The following is a 19500-nucleotide window of genomic DNA, read 5'->3' as shown; positions in this document are numbered from 1 at the left end:
CCAGCCAGTTAGCATACCGCCTACCCAGTCAACCAGTTAACCAGCCAGAGATCCACAGAATCAGCCTGTCACCCATCCAATCAATCAGTCAGCCAATCAACCAGACAGTCACCCAGAAAGTCACTCAGCTAGCTAGTCGACCAACAAATCAGCCAGTCAACAAACTAACCAACCAAAGAACTAGACAGTCAACCACCCACTCACCCACCCAGTCAGTCACCCAACCAGACAGTCACGCAGTGAGCCAGTCAGCGAATCAGCCAGTCAATTACCCAACCAGAGAACCGGACAGTCAACCACCCAATCACCCCGCCAGCCGGTCCCCCTACCAACCCAAACACACAGACAACACACCCGCCAACAACCCAGCCAACCAGACATCCTCATGGAGCGGTTATACAAAAAATATGGCCCGAATTAGTCCCGCCAGGGCCCAGCAATATTCAGCGGCCGCCAGTATTACCGCGAGTATTGCCTCCCAGCCCACGGCGCGGCGGTGATCGGCGGAGCTTTAGGGCAGGACGGGAGTGTTGGTGCGCTCCATCTGGCGGCGTAAAAAACATGTCCCGAGGTTGGTTCAGTATCTACACGAAGTAAAAAAAGGTGGTGGATGTGTGTTAGTGGCGTCTTGCTGTTTGTTGTGTAGAGGTAAAGTTGGGATGATACGCTATATCTGCGCGTGGCGGCGGTGCTCATCTCCGTCCCATTGGCCCTTTGAGCCTGTGGTGGGAGAGAGCCCATTAACCCGACACATGGCCAGTGCAACATCGGGTTACGACATTTTACCTTCTCCCGGTTTCCCAAGGTGCCCATTTATCGCCCATCACGGAAGGGAGGGTGAACAGCTGGCTGGGCTGCACGCCAACAACAACAACAACAACAACAACAACAACAACAACAACAACAATAATAATAATAATAATAATAATAATAATAAAAATAATAATAATAATAATAAAATATCGATAGTAATAACAACCATAATGACAACCGATCACAACTTTTTCCCTGGGTGACTGACTGACGGAATAATAAATTAATCGCAGGAAGAGCGGCACTAAAACTCTCACGCCGAGGACAAAGGATGTGAAAACGTGACATCAAAGAACGAATGAAAAATATACAAACATAAAGCGATTCAAACCTTACATTATCATCATCATTATTATTATTATTATTATTATTATTATTATTATTATTATTATCTCATAAATCGCTGACACAAATAATAAAAAAGTTATCTAAAAAAAAAAAAAAACTCGAGCAAGCACAGACTTGTCCATCAACCTCGACACTTCATCATAAACTTTGAGTGAATCATCAAGCAATGTCGATAGTGCTCTCTCTCTCTCTCTCTCTCTCTCTCTCTCTCTCTCTAATCATGGAAAAGCCACACTTCCCTCCCAGGAGATGGCCCACTCAGGTTTCTGGAGGAGGAGGAGGAGGAGGAGGAGGAGGAGGAGGAGGAAGGAAGAAAAGTTAGCATGAGGAAAGTGGGAAGCAAAGGTAAATATTAAAGGCGAAAGGAGAGACATCTTGAGGAATATGGAGAGAGAGAGAGAGAGAGAGAGAGAGAGAGAGAGAGAGAGAGAGAGAGAGAGAGAGAGAGAGAGAGAGAGAGAGAGAGAGAGAGAGAGAAGCCTTGTCTCTTCCGTCTTTTTCATATGATAAAATTATTCCCATGTCGAACATCTTCAGCGGAGGTTAAGGAGGTGGGGGTAGGGGAGGGGGAGGAGGCAGCAGGGCCGGAGGAAGGCAGGAAAGCAGGCAAGGATGTAAGATGGAGTTAGGAGAAGAAGGAGGAGGAGGAGGAGGAGGAGGAGGAGGAAAAAGTTAAAGTAGGAGAGTAAGAGATGGGATCAGGAGGAGGCAAGGCAAGGGAATAGAGGGAGGGAAGGAGGAGTGGAAGGAAGGGAGAGAAGGAAGGAAGTGAAGGAGGAAGGGAGGGAAAGAAGGAGTGGAAAACGCTGAGACGGCAAGGGATTGAAGGATGAAGAAAAGAAGTGGAGGGGAAAAAGGATAAAAGGGAGAGAGAGAGAGAGAGAGAGAGAGAGAGAGAGAGAGAGAGAGAGAGAGAGAGAGAGAGAGAGAGAGAGAGCACTGTAGACTTTGTTCTCTGGATCTGGATCCGGATATTAATGCGCAGTCACCCATCAGGTGCATAACACGCATATTTGTTGGCTGTTGGGGGGACGGGGGAGCCGAGTGTGCAGGGGAGGGAAGTGAATCAAGTGTAATTGCAAGTGTTGATGTGTTGTGGTGATAAGTGAGTGTGTATTTGTTTTCTGAATGAGTCTGTTGTACCGCAGTCTAAAATCTGTTGAGGGAGGCTGTTCCAGTCACGTATGGTGCGTGGAAAGTATGAGTGCTTGTATGCGTCAGTGTTAGTGTGATATGTTTGATATTTATGGATGTGCGTGTTGAGTACGTTGACTGTTTGCGTTGTGTAAGCATGTATGTGGGTCAATGTTAATGTTTGTGATCTTGTACGTAAGTGTAGGTCTGTGTGCTTGTCTGCGTATGTGAAGAGGTTCCATGTTTATTTGTTGTTTGATCCGTGTTGTGATGCCAGGCGTTCGAGTGTAATTGTTTGTAATGAACCTTGCCGCCTTGGTGTTGATTTGTTCTAACCTATCAATGTTTGTGTGTGTGTAAAGCTCCCGCACCGTGGAGCAGTATTCCAGTGTTGGTCTCGCTATGTGTTTAATGTCAGGTGTGCAGTTATGTAAATTCCTCCTCAGGAACCCCAGTGTTCTGTTGACGGTGGCATTGATATGGTCTATGTGAGTGTTGAATTGCAAGTTAGTTGAGAGATGGATACCAAGGTACTTGTGTGTGTGAACTGATTCTAAATCTAAATTATGGAGAATGTAAGTGTGATGGATGGGGTCGTGCGCTCTGGTGAATCTTAATAGTTTGCATTTGCCTGGTCGAAAGTGCATCTGCCAGGTGCGCTCCCACCGCTGGAGGGCGTCCAAGTCTTTTTGTAGCAGTCTGTAGTCGTCAGTAGTCTTTACTGCTCTGAACAGTAAACAAACGTCGGCAAATATTCTAGTGGAAGAGTTAGGCGTTGACAGTGGAAGATCGTTAATGTACAGGAGGAAAAGAAGAGGCCCTAGAACGGTGCCTTGTGGGACACCTGAAGAAACAGGGACAGTGTCAGATGAAGATCCGTCAAGAAGAACACGTTGAGTCCTGTAAGTAAGAAATGCAGTGATCCAGTGAAGAATAGGTCCTGAAATACCGTATGAAGAATAGGTCCTGATATACCGTATGAAGAATAGGTCCCGATATACCGTATTATTTCAATTTTAATGTCAGTCTTTTGTGCACGACTTTGTCGAAGGCTTTGGCAAAATCTAAAACAACAGTGTCAACTTATTTAATATCACATCGGTCAAGTAGCCTCGTAATGTCGTGATATGTAGTAATGAGTTGAGATTCACATGAGCGTTTAAGTCGAAAGCCGTGTTGTGAGTCAGTAAGGATGTTGTTTGTGTCAAGGTGATTCATTGTGTGTGTTTGTATCATGTGTTCAAAAATTTTACATGGAATCGATGTTAGTGAGATGGGGCGATAATTGGCTGGGTCAGTCCGGTCACCTGTCTTAAATAAAGGATTAATATTTGCCAAAAGCCAGTCAGAGGGTAATGAGGTGGATGATAGGGATTGGGTGAATATGGCCTGAAGGATGGGGGCAAGGATGAGGGCAAAGGATTTGAAGGCGGGAATGTTGTCGGGGCCAGTGGATTTAGTTGTGTTGAGTCCTTCCAGTAATTTCTGTACTCCGTTAGTCGTAATGTCAAGGGGGGGTATCGGGGGGAAGGGGCTGTGTGGCATGTTTGGTGTCAGGTTGTGTTCTTTTGTGTATACCAATTGGAACTGTGTGTTGAGTATTTGTGCTTTGTGTTGTGGGCTGGTTACTAATGTGTTAGTGTTGTCTTTAAGTGATGTAATCGTGTTAGTGTCATGTTTGCGCGTCTTAAAGAATTTGAAAAAGTTTCTTTTGTTATTTCTTACGTTGTCTGCGAGGTAAGTTGCTATGTGTTTGCGTTCCGCTACTTTTATGTTTTTGGCAAATGTCTTTTGGTGGTTTCTGTAGGCGGTCCAATTATCTGTTGTGTTGTATGTCTGCGCGCGTCTGTAGAGTCTTTGTTTCTTGCGATGTTGTCTGCGTAGATCCCTGGAAAACCAGGGAAGTGTGTGCCTGCTAGAAAGTGTTTTTGTGTGTGTGTGTGGTATGTGTCTGTTCATTGAGGCGTGTACGGTGTGTTTAGTTTCTTTATCTCTCTTCTATCTTATCGTGACGAGGGTGTGATAACTAATAGGCACTCTCTCTCTCTCTCTCTCTCTCTCTCTCTCTCTCTCTCTCTAATCAATACATCAGCAAATAAACACTATCATCGTTACCATCATCAACAACAACAACAACAACAACAACAACAACAACAATGAGCAGGTGACTGTCCATGTTACTGCCCCTTTGTCAATAAATACTTCAATACGAAACAGTAAATATATATATATATATATATATATATATATATATATATATATATATATATATATATATATATATATATATATATATATATGTGTAAAGTAACTCCCACGCTCTTCAAGTACTAGAGAGAGAGAGAGAGAGAGAGAGAGAGAGAGAGAGAGAGAGAGAGAGAGAGAGAGAGAGATATTGTGTGTGTGTGTGTGTGTGTGTGTGTGTGTGTGTGTGTGTGTGTGTGTGTTATATGTTCACATCGCTCTCAGTCTTATTTCACGATAAAAAAATATAAAAATATATATACTGTAGTTGACGCTGGAGAGAGAGGATCTTGTTGTTATTGCTTTTTTTATTGATGTTGATGCTATATCCGTAAAAGAGGTTGTAGTAGTAGTAGTAGTAGTGTACTGTCACTGAATTCCCATTTTCCATACATTCACACGGCCTCTGCATGTCACGAAAGACATGTGACTCAAAAAGTTTTACCGGCGCCGGGGATCGAGCCCGCGACCGGCCACTCCTTAACCAGTCGGCCAAAGAGATATTCCCTCTCGTAATATAACTCCACTGAATGCCGGGGATTGAGCCCGTGCCTCTTGAGTAGGAGTCAGGACAGCAAACCAACTGAGCCACCGATGAGCTGCATGAGCAGCGTGAGATTGGGATCAGTTGGGTCAGTAACGACAGTAGTAGTAGTAGTAGTAGTAGTAGTAGTAGTAGTAGTAGAGGTATGGTGGTGGTGATGGTGAACGGTAATGGTCAAGGAGATGCTGATGATAATACTGGTAACGATGATAATAGTGCAGGGCCATCCATACTCAGAAATGTAAAAGGTGTGGGGGGGGGGGGGGGGAGATCGGGGGGTCCATTAAATGTAGACTTTAGTGGCCACTTGATGAGGGGCGAGTGGCAAGCGAGGCAAGCCAAATCAGCTGGGTGTTCGGTGTTTTGAAAAATTGACATTTTGACCATATCAGTGCTACAGCCAACCGAACTCTGGGGTTCCTGAGGGGGAATTTACATAACTACACCTGACATAAAACACAAGGTGTATAATACACTTGGGAGACCAACACTAGAATACTGCTCCACGGTGTGGGATCCTTACACACACAAAAACACTGATAGATTAGAACAGAACAACGCCAAGGCGGCTAGGTTATTACAAACAGTTAGCTACGCTCGAACGCCTGGCATCACAACATGGGTCAAACAATGTATACACATGGAATCTCTTCACATACGCAGACAAGCACAGACTTACACTAATGTACAAAATCACAAACACTCTCATTGACATAGATCCACATACATACTTACACAATGCAAACAATCAACATACTCATAACACACACAACCAATAAAACCAAACATATCACACTAACACTGACGCATATACAAGCGCTCATACTTTCCACGTACCATACGTGACAGGAACAGCCTCCCTCAACAGACTTTAGACTGAGGTACAATAGACTCATTCAGAAAACAAATACACACTAGCCACCACAACACACCAACAATTACACAGCATTCACTTCCCCCTTCCCCCTAACAATCAGTCAATCAATCAATTGGGGCATACGCGGGAGGGGGGGGGGGGGGTCGCCTCACCCTACGGCGCAAAGTCCGGGGGGCCCTTCCGGGCGAGTGACCTCGAATCTCTGTGCAGGCCCCCTTTCCATTCCGAGTATTTACCGGCAGGATCTATCAACTTGCTCAAGCCACTAACTCTGTGGTTGTTGCCTTGGTCTCCTCCACTCAGGATGGGCAGGGTCAGCTTCTGGGTGACGTGCCACGTGCCCGCATAGTCGGAGCCTCGTCGTGCAGTGCCTCGAGAGCTATCACGAAAACCTCCAGCGACTCCGCAAGGATTACTGCATTATCGGCAAAAATAAAGTCACTGACCCTGGTATTGCCAACGGATGCTCTACAATGACTCTGGTCCACAACTCTCCCTAGTAACCTAAATATACGTGTTATGCACCAGCTAGGCGCCCTGTGCATTATTTTCAAGATCAATTAAGATCAAGGTCGGGGTGCATTTTCTTGCTGTCAAAACGAAAACTGGGACTTTTCGTCTCAGTTTTTCGTTTAGAATTTCTCAAAAGTGAACTTTTTGGCAGATGGGGAAGTCGTCCAAACCCCCACCCCCCCAGGGTGCGGCCCTGAAGTGGTGATAGTGGTGGTGGTGGTGGTGAGGCAGCATGGTGGTGGTGGTGGTGGTGAGGCAGCATGGTGGTGGTGGTGGTGGTGAGGCAGCATGGTGGTGGTGGTGGTGGTGGTGAGGCAGCATGGAGGTGGTGGTGGTGGTGGTGGTGGTGGTGGTGCGTGAGGCAGCATGGTGGTGGTGGTGGTGGTGAGGCAGCATGGAGGTGGTGGTGGTGGTGGTGAGGCAGCATGGTGGTGGTGGTGGTGGTGGTGAGGCAGCATGGTGGTGGTGGTGGTGGTGAGGCAGCATGGTGGTGGTGGTGATGAGGCAGCATGGTGGTGGTGGTGGTGGTGAGGCAGCATGGTGGTGGTGGTGGTGGTGAGGCAGCATGGTGGTGGTGGTGATGAGGCAGCATGGTGGTGGTGGTGGTGGTGGTGGTGAGGCAGCATGGAGGTGGTGGTGATGAGGCAGCATGGTGGTGGTGGTGGTGGTGGTGAGGCAGCATGGAGGTGGTGGTGATGAGGCAGCATGGTGGTGGTGGTTTGAAAATCTTACGTTTTGATGTTTTTTTAATATGACTCTATTAAACAATTTGAAATATAATATCTAAATTCATGTGACTAAACTTTTACACGGTTGTTTGTGTGTGTGTGTGTGTGTGTGTGTGTGTGTGGGGAACCATACCTGTCAGGTCTTTTTTTATACACAAACTTATGGTCTCGACAGGTATGGGTGAGGCAGCATGGGGGTGAAACAGCATGTTGGTGGTGGTGGTAGGGAAGCAGCATGGTGGTGGTGGTGGTGAAGCAGCATGGTAGAGGTGGTGGTGTGGCAGTATGGTGGAGGTGGTGGTGTGGCAGTATGGTGGAGGTGGTGGTGTGGCAGCATGGTGGAGGTGGTGGTGTGGCAGTATGGTGGTGGTGGTGGTGTGGCAGCATGGTGGTGGTGTGGCAGCATGGTGGTGGTGGTGGTGTGGCAGCATGGTGGTGGTGGTGGTGTGGCAGTATGGTGGAGGTGGTGGTGTGGCAGCATGGTGGAGGTGGTGGTGAAGCAGCATGGTAGAGGTGGTGGTGTGGCAGTATGGTGGAGGTGGTGGTGTGGCAGTATGGTGGAGGTGGTGGTGTGGCAGCATGGTGGAGGTGGTGGTGTGGCAGTATGGTGGAGGTGGTGGTGTGGCAGTATGGTGGAGGTGGTGGTGTGGCAGTATGGTGGTGGTGGTGGTGGTGTGGCAGTATGGTGGAGGTGGTGGTGTGGCAGTATGGTGGTGGTGGTGGTGGTGTGGCAGCATGGTGGTGGTGGTGGTGAAGCAGCATGGTGGTGGTGTGGCAGCATGGTGGTGGTGGTGGTGTGGCAGCATGGTGGTGGTGGTGGTGTGGCAGCATGGTGGTGGTGGTGGTGTGGCAGCATGGTGGTGGTGGTGGTGTGGCAGTATGGTGTGGCGTCAGCTGGCAAGGACAGTTACCACACACCGCCATGCGCTACCTCACTCCTTTTTCTCATTTCCCATCCAACACACACACCCACAAGTCCACAACCACCCTCTCCACACATCCTCCTCCACCCTCACACCAAGCACATCCACCCAGACAATCACACGGTCCAAGAAAACAAAAACAAAAACAAAAAAACATCAAGACAACATCACTTGACAACACTCCCGCCATCCCAAGCCGACCCACACCTAGGCACACCTCTCCCTTATTACAGGTAGATTTACACCTTTTCTGAATTTGTTACTAACTCTAACTATCACAGCGGTATTCCTTAAGCCATAGAGAAGCTGTAGGGTCACTTATAAGGCTGGCAAAGGGTGAAGTAAGGGTGTAAAGGGGGTTAAATATAGGAGGGGTGGCAGACGGGGAAGGTTGCAAGTTGTATTGATGTTGTGAAGGCGATGACCGGATGGTTTTTGTTTGTTTGTGTGTGTGTGTGATTTTTGAGTGTCTGTGTGCTGTGTGGATGAGCAACGTTGTGTTTTATTTTGTGTGTGTGTGTCAAGTGTTGTGGTGCGTAGATGTCTGCTAAGCTTGTGTGTGTGTGTGTGTGCGTGTGTGTCTGTGTGTGAGGGGGTGCTCATGTAATCCTGCTCGCTCCCTCCACACACACACGATCAATACTAACAAGATCAATAGTTAGCTTGCCACTGCTTGGGTTATGCAAGAAGTAATTCCTGATACGAAAGTCGGTCCGTCTCACCAGTACTGTCAAGTAAATCCTCACCTCCACTGCTCACGCCCAGGTAACTCTGGTGTAGCTACAGGAACACACATATTTATCAAGGACAATTAAGATTAACAAATCTAACAAAACTAATCAAACCACCCGACCTAACTATATCTAAACTGATCCAACCTATCCTGAACTAACTATAGATATCTAACTTGATCTAACCTAGCCTGAGCTAACCTAACTATCTAACCTAATTGAACCTAACAGTCTTATGGACTCACTCAGCATGAGCACATGGCGTTGTCGATACCTGTGTTGAAGGATAAAGCTCTGAAACTTTAACTTGTCCCTTGTGCTCCCTGTCTTACTCTATGACAGTGAGAAATGGACACTAAATAAGGACTTGAAGAGACAGACTGATGCCTTTGGTAATAAGTGTCTAAACAGAATTGTGGGATATTGCTGGAAGGACTTGTGTCAAACCAGCGACTACTCCGTGAGCCTAATTCGAGGCCTATTACTGCATAGTCCGTCGACACCAACTCCGGCTATACGAGCACATGACACATCACCCAGAAGCTGACCCTGCTCATTGGGTTGTGTCTGTAAGAGACAATCCTGCCAAGGGGATGCCCACGGAGTCTGTGACTTGAGCAAGTCGTTAGATCTTACCAGGAGGTACTCAGGATGAGAAGGGGGCCTGCATGGAGACTTGCCTGGAGGGACCCTCGGACTTAGCGGCGTAGGGTGGGTGAGGCGATGCAACCCCACCAGCTACCAAAATATGATGTGCTTGACTGGGCTCATAAACCTTATACAGCAATATTTTGTTTAGTTACTGCACTGCACTAAGATAAATAAAATACAACACACAGTCAGTATTATCCACTTACGAGATGGCTTCCCTTATTTCAATATTAGCCCAAGATGAATTATACATAATGATCAAGCCTCAGAAACCTTTTTTAGGTGTAGGACCATTCTTTACCTTTTTTTCTCCTCATGTTGTTGCAGAGGAAGAAATATCACGTTCCCTGCGCTCAAGTACAGCCGCTCAGTCTCATTCCACTAAGAGAGAGAGAGAGAGAGACTCCTTACTATAGGATACACATCAACCAACATGTCACAGTCTTTGCAGAGGAGAATGACAAAAAATATTCACAGATTGAGAAAGCTTTAAGTATAAATTTGTATTCTCTAATAAGATAAATGGCACAAGGACATTTAATTTAAGTTTATGAATGGATGTAGGGATAAATTCAGATTCAAAAAGACACTGGCAAGAATTGGTTTGCTAATGGAGTGGTGGATGAGCGGAACAGGCTCGGCAGTCATGTGGTGCGTGACAATACAATGGATATCTTCGAGAAAAGGCTGGATAAATTCATACATAAGGAAAGTAAGTGGCTAGGTTGACAGAAGCTGCCTTGTATAGGAGGATTGGTATTCTGCAGACTCAATGGTTGGTATTTTAAGACACTTCTGCCTCTCCCATCAACAATTTTCAAAGGCCGAAAAGAAGATCCGTTAGGTCCTCATGAGTGTTTATTCATGTTCACAGTGCAGAAGAATGGTCAAACTCCTACAAGGGTTATAAAACTACCCCTGGAAATGCTCAAAACCTCTACAAAAGCCGTGTCAAATGTGTGTGCTTGGATGCTGAATACTTTAACCCGGTAGCAGCAGGGACCATGTTTCTTAATGGTCCCTCTAAGCGAGAAAAATGAAAAAAAATCATCACTCACACAAACCATTTCATAATATATATCAAAGCATTTGTGATCAGTTTATGTATCGTCTGTTTTGGGGGGGTTAAATCGTGACCATCACTGCTACACGGTAAAGCCACAAATTTGGCCCGTCGCTGCTACCGGGTTAAGAATATTAGCCATTATGTTTTGTGTCATCAAGTAAACATCAGAGTAGCCCAATGGCAAGCCGCATGGGTCGGTTATTTCTTTTTAACACCCAGGAAAGGTAAATTACAGCCTCGTAAACAATAATAACCATCAACCGAAAAATTTAATAGTGTTTGCTGGCAGAAATATTCATGAGAGGATGGATATTTACCTTTACCTTACCTGATCTAACTATGAATTCTTAGGTTTATAATGTATACCTGTACTATGAATGCTTGGGGGTTATAGTTTTAATGTGTACTATGAATACTTGGATTTATAATGTTGACCTGTACTATGAATGCCTGGGGGTTAAAGTGTCTTATGTGTACTATGAGTGTTTGGTTTTATAGGTCCATATTCTTAAACATATCATACTCCCATTACAACTATTTTCCAAGGCTAGAGATGCAGAAGCTGTGTAAATTTATCTCTAGGATCACAAAACAGTCCATAAAACTCCCTTCAACTTCTATTAGAGGCTTTTCAGATTGGTGAACTGAGGCGCTGATGCTAAGTTTAAAAATACGGGCTATAGTGCTTAGCTGTCCTATGAATGCTTGGGTTTATAATGTTTACCTGTACGATGAATTCTTTGGGTTTGCGTACAGTAATTGTGTTGTGCTGAGCTAGGTCACAGCTCAGCGCCAGTGTCTTTATTTTCTCCCACAGAATACAATGGACAAAACTTTCTTTCCTCACTCTACAAAGGTCTCACAGAACCATAAACTGATCTTCCTTCAGTCTTAATTTAATGTCCAATTTTCACTTTTGTACGGCTGAAACTACACAAAGCTTCTTTTTCTCCGTCACGGATCATGGTGTCCTCAACGATGCCTTTCTCTTCCTCAAAGATCATCATCATCTGCCATTGCTAGTCCACTGCAGGACAACGACCTTCCCCAAACGTTCTCCAACTCTCGGTCTGATGCGTATGTACTCCGTGTTGTCCCCTGTAGATGTTCTAGTTTCTGCTCTCCTCCTGGTCGTTTGTCTGCCCACTCTTGTCTAACATATCCTGGCTTGTCACTCAGTTACTGTAGTTGTCAATCTGTTGTTAGTTCTATGCATGATGTAACCTGCCCAAGTCATTTTCTTATTTTTGATCCTCATATAAATATTTCTAACTTTGGTCTGTTCCCTAATCCATGGTGCTCGCTTCCTCTCACTGTGTTATGCCTGCGGATTTTCATAACCTGCGACCCTTCCCTAGAGAACATTCAAACATCACTAAAAACAAAATAAGAAGTCAAGGTTGAGGCTCATGCCATTACTCTCTATGAATCTGCATCAGGTGAACTCACCGCCGATGATGGGAGATGGGCAAACCCTTCATGGCCCCTGCATCCGTAAGGGCATTGGGCCCCCTTGACCCTCTTCTTGTTTTGGGGGTGGCCAGGTAATGCAGAAGCTGATGCAGCACCTGGCTGTAAAACCAGGCCCGAAGTTGATCCTCAGAGGGCTCTGTGTATTGGTTCCTGGAATGTCCTGAGCCTCTTGGAGCATCACCAACTGCTTTACTTATTGAATGAGTTCAGAAGGCTTAAGGTGGACATAGTGGGACTCTGAGATTAGGAGGCCTGGCAATCGCAAGATAAGTAGTTTGTTTGTTTTTTGGGTGCTGCCTGTTGAGCCGGTAGGCACTCTTGAGTGGCCTCTTGGACGGCCCCGGCCCATTAGTGGCGTAGGCGAATTTTATTAAGTGACTGCCGTGATATATGACTCTTGCTTGCCCCCCGGTGCTCCACTTGAACGAAGTAGCTGAAGTTAGGGTTGACTGAAGATCTGGGCAGCATGTGGGTATTCTTTCACCACTTGGCAATATTTTGAAAAATCAGCATTTCGGTGAGACTGGAAATTTGGTCCATGGGCTCACCACGCCCGCACAGTGATCACTCAGCCACCGCCTCCCTAAGGGGGGTACACCTTTTACTGCCCTAGCAAGAGCAATGGTTCCCGTCTTAAATTAAGGGAGTTGCTAAAGGCATTGCCAGCCAATTAAAGCCATTTGTGGTGAGGTTACTGCAGTTGATGAGCAGATGATGCAAGTGAGGCTGAAGCAAACCCTGGGCTTCATGTCACTTGCACCCCTTTACCTCTGTTTACACAGCTATTAGTAACAACCTAATGCCTTTCCCCCATCCACACAGCATGATAACCCGGGAACCTAAGTACGTGTACAATGCCTTTTATTTCCTCTACATAGCTTTCAGTAACTAGCATGTTCCTTTTTTTCCCTTTAGAATAGCTCTATTAGTTTACCTACCCAGTGCCTTCCTTCCAGCATGACACACACACACAGCACTCACCCCTCTCCTTTACCCTCCCCTTTGCAGCTACAGCAGAGGTCACCTCAGCAGGGAACAGTTCAAAGAAATCCCGAAGGAGGCGCGGAGGTAGAGGCAAGAAAAAAATGGCAGACAACACTGAATCCACACCGGGAGCAAAAGCAACAGGAGCAGCAGCACCAGTAGCAGAAGTAGCAGGAGAGAGCACAGGCGACGAGATGGAGGACACAAAGAGCCTGGTCGAGGAAGCGAAAGAGCTCGCCAACAAAGTGCAAGGAGCTGAGGGCGGAGCGGAAGGAGGAGAAGGCCTGAGTGAGGAGACGAAGGCGAAGATCGAGGAGGTGAGGGAGAGGGCACTGGTCGCCATCAACAAGCTCAGGGGCACGCAGGAAGGCCTCTCGCAGTACCAGGGGGAGCTGCAGGAGTGGATAGACGACCAGATCATGTTGGAGAACCAGATGATGGAGGCCCTGGAGAACACAAGGAGGATGCGTGCACGGATCAGGGATGAGCAGGAGAGGATCGCAGCGCTTAGGGAGCAGTTTGAGGTGATGGAGCCGGAGCAGGACGGTGATGGGAGGCGGGTGTAATAGTGGCGACGGGACGGATGTACTACCTGGTGATGGGATGGGTGTAAGGGTGCAAATGGGGACTGAGAGCTGATGGTGATTGGCCATGTGTATAGAAAGGTAGTAAGGGAACGAGTACGAGGTCGTAAATAGTGAATGACAGCTACATTTTTGGTGACTGGCAGGGAATGCTAATGGCGAATGAGAGACGAATGCAGGGGATGATAGTGAATGGGGGAGGTGTGAATGGTTACTTGACAGCTATAGTTTTGGTGAATGGAGCAAAATGGTAATGGTGAATGAGATAAATGCAAGAGATGACTGAAAAGAGTAATGATGATAAATAGAAGAGATGTAAATGGTGACTGACAGGTGATGGATGGTGAATGAAAAGAACTGGTGATGGTAGTGAATGGGAGAAGAATGTAGAAGATGAATGTGAAGATGGATAATTGTGAGTGGGAGAGAGATTTAAATGGTGACTTGACAGATGATGGTGAATGAGAAGAACTGGTGATTGATAGTGGTGAATGGGAGATAGATAAATGAGGGGATAGTTGAGAGAACATAACAGCAATTACAAAAGAGATAATGATAGTGACAAGATAGCTGAAGATGGTGAAAAGCAAGCAAGTATAAGAAGTAAACAACAACAACAGGGAAAACTAGGTTGTGATTAGGTGATATTGGGCATTGAAAACAGGTGTGATGAAGGAGATGGTGATGGTTAGGTGTCAGGTGTTACTGTGTTAATTAGGACATAGGTGCAATGCCTCTGATGTTAAGTTGTGTATTTATTTTTATTTTATTAGTGACAAACTTAAAAATGATGACACGCTAAAAATAAGTTATGCTCATTTTTTTTTATGCAACTTTCTGATATTGACAATGAATAACTTTTAAAAAAATTACACACTATAAATGAGTTCATGCATCTTTTTTGTGTGACATTTTTTTTTTTTTTTCATATTGATAATGACAAACTCTGAAGAAAAAAAATGTCACTGAAAATAGGTAATTTTTTTTTTTTTTCTTGTCATAACTTCATCACAACGCTGTAATACCGAAAATGACAAACATAAAAAGTGACTCACTAAAAATGTAAAAGTAAGGTCATGGTCATTTTTCTTTTGTGGGTGTTACTTCACTGCAGTTTTTCCTCTTTTTTTTATGGGAGTATGAAGGTGATGTTAGACACTTCTATGACTATTTTTTGAGGCTTAATGGAATGCTATTATTCTCTTGTCATTTTTTTTTTTTGTTTAAATGTCTGAATAAACTTGAATGATCTAAAGCTACCTGTCTCTTTCTATCACACCTTTCACTTTCACTCTCTTCCCCCATCTCTCCCTCCTTCCCTCTCTTTCCGTTCCTCCCTCCCTATCACACCTTTCTCTATACCTGTTTGCTTTCTCACTCTCCCACTCTCCCTCCCTTCCTCCCTTCCCCCTCTCTCCCTCCCTCCCTCTCTCCATTCCTTCTCACCAATTACACCTTTCTCTGTATACCTGTTAGCTCTATCTCTCTCTCTTTCTCTCCCCCTCTCCATTTCTCCACCTAACACTCTTCTCTTTACCTCTTTGCTTTCTCTCACTCCCTTCCTCCCTCCCATTCCTCCTGCCTATCACACCTCTCTACACCTGTTTGCTTTCTCCCTCACTATCTCTCCCTCTCTCTCCATCCCTCCCTCCCCTCCTCTCCTATCACACCTCTCTTTCTCAGTCTCTCTCTCTCCCCTTCACCCCTTTCTCCCTCCCTCCCTCCTCTTCGCTCCACCTATCACACCTCTCTGTATATACCTGTTTGCTTTCTCTCTCACTCTTTCTCTCTCCCCCTCCTTCCCCTCCTCTCGCTAACTCAACTCGGCTTCACTCACCGAATATTTTGTGCCGGATAATCTGTTTGTGTACTTTCTTCTCTCAAAAGCAAAAACAGAAATACATCTCTTTTTGCTCCTGATATTTTTTTCCTCTTTTTCTTTTTGCTAGATAGAACACTCCTCTCGGTAACATTTTGTGAGCATTACTATTTCGGAACTTTTTTTTTTTTGTGCGTGTGTGTGTGTGCATGCGTATTTTTAGTTGCATACAAATATTTCTGTTTTGTACGGAGGCCGGGATTTGTTAAGCGTTTTCGTTATATTCTATTCAGGGCTTTTCGCTTTATTTTTTATCCTGTTTTTGTGTTTCCTAACTGGATTTGGACGCAGCGTATAATCCGTTATTCTGACCAACGCTGAACGCTGTGGCGGCGGGGAAGTCAACTGTCAAAGGTTTTTGTTTCCCATCCTTTGGCTTTGTAACTATATATATATATATATTTTTTTTTTTATATATTAATTGGGGGAGTCAAAAGTTCTATGTGTGTTTATTTATTTATGGTATTTCTCTTCTTCTGTTGTGCCATGATCGCATATCCCAATCAATCAATCAATAAATCAGTTAATCTTCTTTTCTTCTTTTCTTCTTTATCTCCTTCAACATCCTTATTTTCTCTTCTGGAGTTGGACAGGCCATGAGTCTCTCCTACTTCTGTTGGTATTTGTGTATTACTGAATTATTTGTAAAAGGGAAGTGTGCAAATGAGACAAATGAGATTGAATAAAGAAAGAAAGAAAGAGGTGCAGAGGAACAAGACAGGCACCAAAAAGTTAAATTCAGTGAAGATAATAATAGTAAGATGAACAGAAAGAAAAGGAAGATGTGCAAGTGAGATTGAAAAAAGAAAAAAAAAGATGCAGCAAAAGAAGAAAACAAAGAAAAGGAAGATGTGCAAGTGAGATTGAATAAAGAAAGAAAGAAAAAGATATAGCAGAAGAAGAAGAAAACAAAGAAAAAGATGTGCAAGTGAGATTAAGAAAAGAAAAAGAAAAAGATACAGCCAAAGAAGAAAAGAATCACCAAAGAGTTCAATCTGTTGATAATAATAATAATAAGATGAACAAAAATAAAAGGAGAATGTGCAAGTGAGATTGAAGAAAGAAAAAAAAGAGAGAAATAAAGAAGGAAAAGATGAATGAAGAAAATGATCCCCCCCCCCAAAAAAAAAAAAAATCCATTGAAAATAATGACAATAAGATGAACAGAAAGAAAATCAATGACCACACAAACAAGCAAAAAAAGAGGAGGAGGAGGAGGAGCACGCCAAAAAAATGGTGTGATAATTTTTTTTTCCCATTAATATCCTTCATATCAAGAGCCTTTATATTTTGGCTCTTTAATTAATGATAACACTTTGTAATATTTAAATGACAACTGCAGTGCTTCATAACTTGTAGTGAAGGTAGTGCGAATGAATGAATGAATGAATGAATGTGTGTGTGTGTGTGTGTGTGTATGTGTGTTAAGGATGTTCAGGTAGATTAATTAAAGGTTGCAAGATAAAAAAAAAAGAAGAGTTTAGTGATAAGATAAAGATGAGATAAATAATAAAAAAGATTAAAAAAAAGTGAATGGAAGAAAAAAAAAGTTCAGAAAAAAGGAGAAGGATTTAAGGAGATGTTTTTATTTATAAGAAGACCTGTTTCTTTGTTTGTTTGTGCCAGTCGTCAATGCTTATGTTTGCAGCTGAGCTTCATAGGTGTTTTACATGTACGGTGAAGCGAGCGCCTTATTGGAAATGACGCATGTGAGCTGAAATTATTAAATGGGAAAATTAAAAACTGTCTCTGTATTAATTTCCTTTTTCTATTTCTTTTCATTTTAGTGTTTCATGTATGTTTTTTTTTTATTATTATTGTTCCTGTTATGTTTTTCTCTCTCTCTCTCTCTCTCTCTCTCTCTCTCTCTCTCTCTCTCTCTCTCTCTCTCTCTCTGCTCTCTCTCATATCTCTCCTCTCCCATTTCCTCCTCCTCCCCCTCCCCTTCCTTCTCTCCCCTCATCCCCTTTCAAAATTCTGCCAAAAATAACCGAGTATTTCAGGCTACGCTCCCGCACCTCCCATCCCTTCCTCCCCCTATTCCTCCTCCTCCTCCTCCTCTTCCCACACCTCACGGGCCATTACACAGATTACATCCACCGTCACTGCAGCTTCCGCCAAGGTAGGAAGAAGGGAGGAAAGAGAGCGGAGAGGAAAATGGACCGGTTGGAGAAAAAAGGTGTATGACGGGGAGAGGATGGAGGGCTGGAAATGGCCACGCGTACAAGATAGATGGGCCGGTAAAAGGACGGGACGAGTCGTGTTATGAGGGAGGGAAGGAGGGAAAGTTGGGCGCTAAGTCATATTATCCCGAGACTGGAGATACCCGTTAGGCTGATAAAGGATGATTGTTGTTACGAGTCCTGTGTGATTACTTCTATTGCTGTTATGGTTGTTCGGTGGTGATGGTGGTACTTCTACTATTACTACTACTGCTATTACTACTACTACCAACTACCATTACTCCTGTCCCTATTACGTATTTTCCTCCTTCGCTTTCCTACCTTCCTCTGTCTATTTTTTCCTCCTCTATTCTCTATCTCTTCCTTATCTTCCTATATTTCTCTTCTTTCACTTGACTCGTCTCTCCTTTATCTTCTCTTCCTATCTTTCTTTATCTTCTTCTCCTCTTCTCTTTCTACTTTCCTTTATTCATTTACCGACTTCCTCTTTCCTCCCCATCTTTGTCTTCTTCCTCCTCCTCTTTCTCCTCCTCCTCCTCCTCCTACTACTACTACTACTACTACTACTACTACTACTACTACCGTCATTGTTCTTGTTGCTAGCACTAAAACAACCTTTCCTTCATATCATACCAAACTAACAGACGCAAAAAGTAGAAATAGGTTACTAAAGAAGAAGAAAAAAAAAGTAGCATTCACCAGCAACACCACAGAAACGAAAAAACACCAACTCAAGAGAAATGTGCTGAAAATGAAGAGAAATATAAATGAAGGCGAGGAACACAGCCCACACACACCCAGCCAGCCTGCACCGGACAGTAAATAATGGAGGAGAAAATAGGTTCCCGAAAAAAGAAAGGGAAAACGCTGAAAAAAATGGAAAAAAAAATAGGGTGCGAAATGGTAAGTAAAAAAAATATATAGTTTGTAAAGAAAGAAATGAGTTAATAGAGAAACAAGCGAAAAGAATAGAGTTGTGAATTAAAGGATTGACTAGAAGGTATATGAATAAATGTGAGGCATAATAAAAATGAAGAAAATGTAGGAATAATTAATAAAGCAATGAATATAAACATGGATTAGAGGATTATCTCCATAGCAACCAAACACACACACATACACACACACACACACACACACGTCACATACGAAATACATACAACCCCCTTCAACATACCCTTTTCACATACACCGATGCACACACACACACACACACTCTCTCTCACACACACACACACACACACACACACACACACACACACACACACACACACACAAACAGCTCCTCCTCTATTCCCCCTTAACCAAACACGAACACAAACTCACTCACACACAACCCAATTAACCAAAACCAAACATACAACAACCCAACAAACAACAACAACAACAAGACGACCAAACAAACTTGAAGGAGAAAATTAGCAACTTTCAACATACATTCCCACCACCACCAAAACAACAACCACAACAAGGCGCCCAGCAGAGACACCCTCACCTGCCCTCGCTAACAGGTAGGTAAACAGGCAGGTGAGACGCATTTATATCCAAACTTGGCGCCGACTTTTCATTACAATTACCTGGGAAAGGGAAGAGAAGGAGGAGGAGGAGATGAATGAGCGGGGGAGGGTGTTAAAATGGGAAGGGGGGGAGAGGTGGAGCAGTGGAAGGAGGAGAAAGAGGAAGAGGAGGAGGAGGAGGAGAAGGAAGACGAAGAGGAGGTGAGTAACAGGTAGAGATGAAAATAAGAAGGAAGGAAAGAAGGAGGAGGAGGAGGTAATGGGGAACGAAGGAAAACGAAAAATGAAGAAAAGATTAAACGGCTGGG

General features: G+C 44.3%; 1 protein-coding gene across 3 annotated transcripts; it reads left to right on the top strand.

The window, feature by feature from the left end:
* The first annotated feature begins 8199 nt into the window (after positions 1-8199).
* LOC126981124 (uncharacterized) lies at positions 8200-17235 on the top strand. Of its 3 annotated transcripts, none has more exons than XM_050831845.1 (3): positions 8204-8357; positions 11572-11649; positions 13054-17235. In XM_050831845.1, the coding sequence occupies exons 2-3, from the start codon at positions 11646-11648 to the stop codon at positions 13593-13595; spliced, it is 546 nt and encodes a 181-aa protein (XP_050687802.1). In that variant the 5' UTR covers positions 8204-8357; positions 11572-11645; the 3' UTR covers positions 13596-17235. The 3 variants fall into 3 exon arrangements, with proteins under 3 accessions (XP_050687810.1, XP_050687802.1, XP_050687794.1); XM_050831837.1 differs by lacking the exon at positions 8204-8357 and adding an exon at positions 8698-8889; XM_050831853.1 differs by lacking the exon at positions 11572-11649 and having other exon boundaries at positions 8200-8357.
* Positions 17236-19500: the final 2265 nt, after the last annotated feature.

Source organism: Eriocheir sinensis, chromosome 4, assembly GCF_024679095.1.
Source record: "Eriocheir sinensis breed Jianghai 21 chromosome 4, ASM2467909v1, whole genome shotgun sequence".
NCBI classification, from domain to species: domain Eukaryota; kingdom Metazoa; phylum Arthropoda; class Malacostraca; order Decapoda; family Varunidae; genus Eriocheir; species Eriocheir sinensis.
The sequence above is the reverse complement of the archived record's forward strand: the minus strand, read 5'-3'. Positions and strand labels throughout refer to the sequence as shown.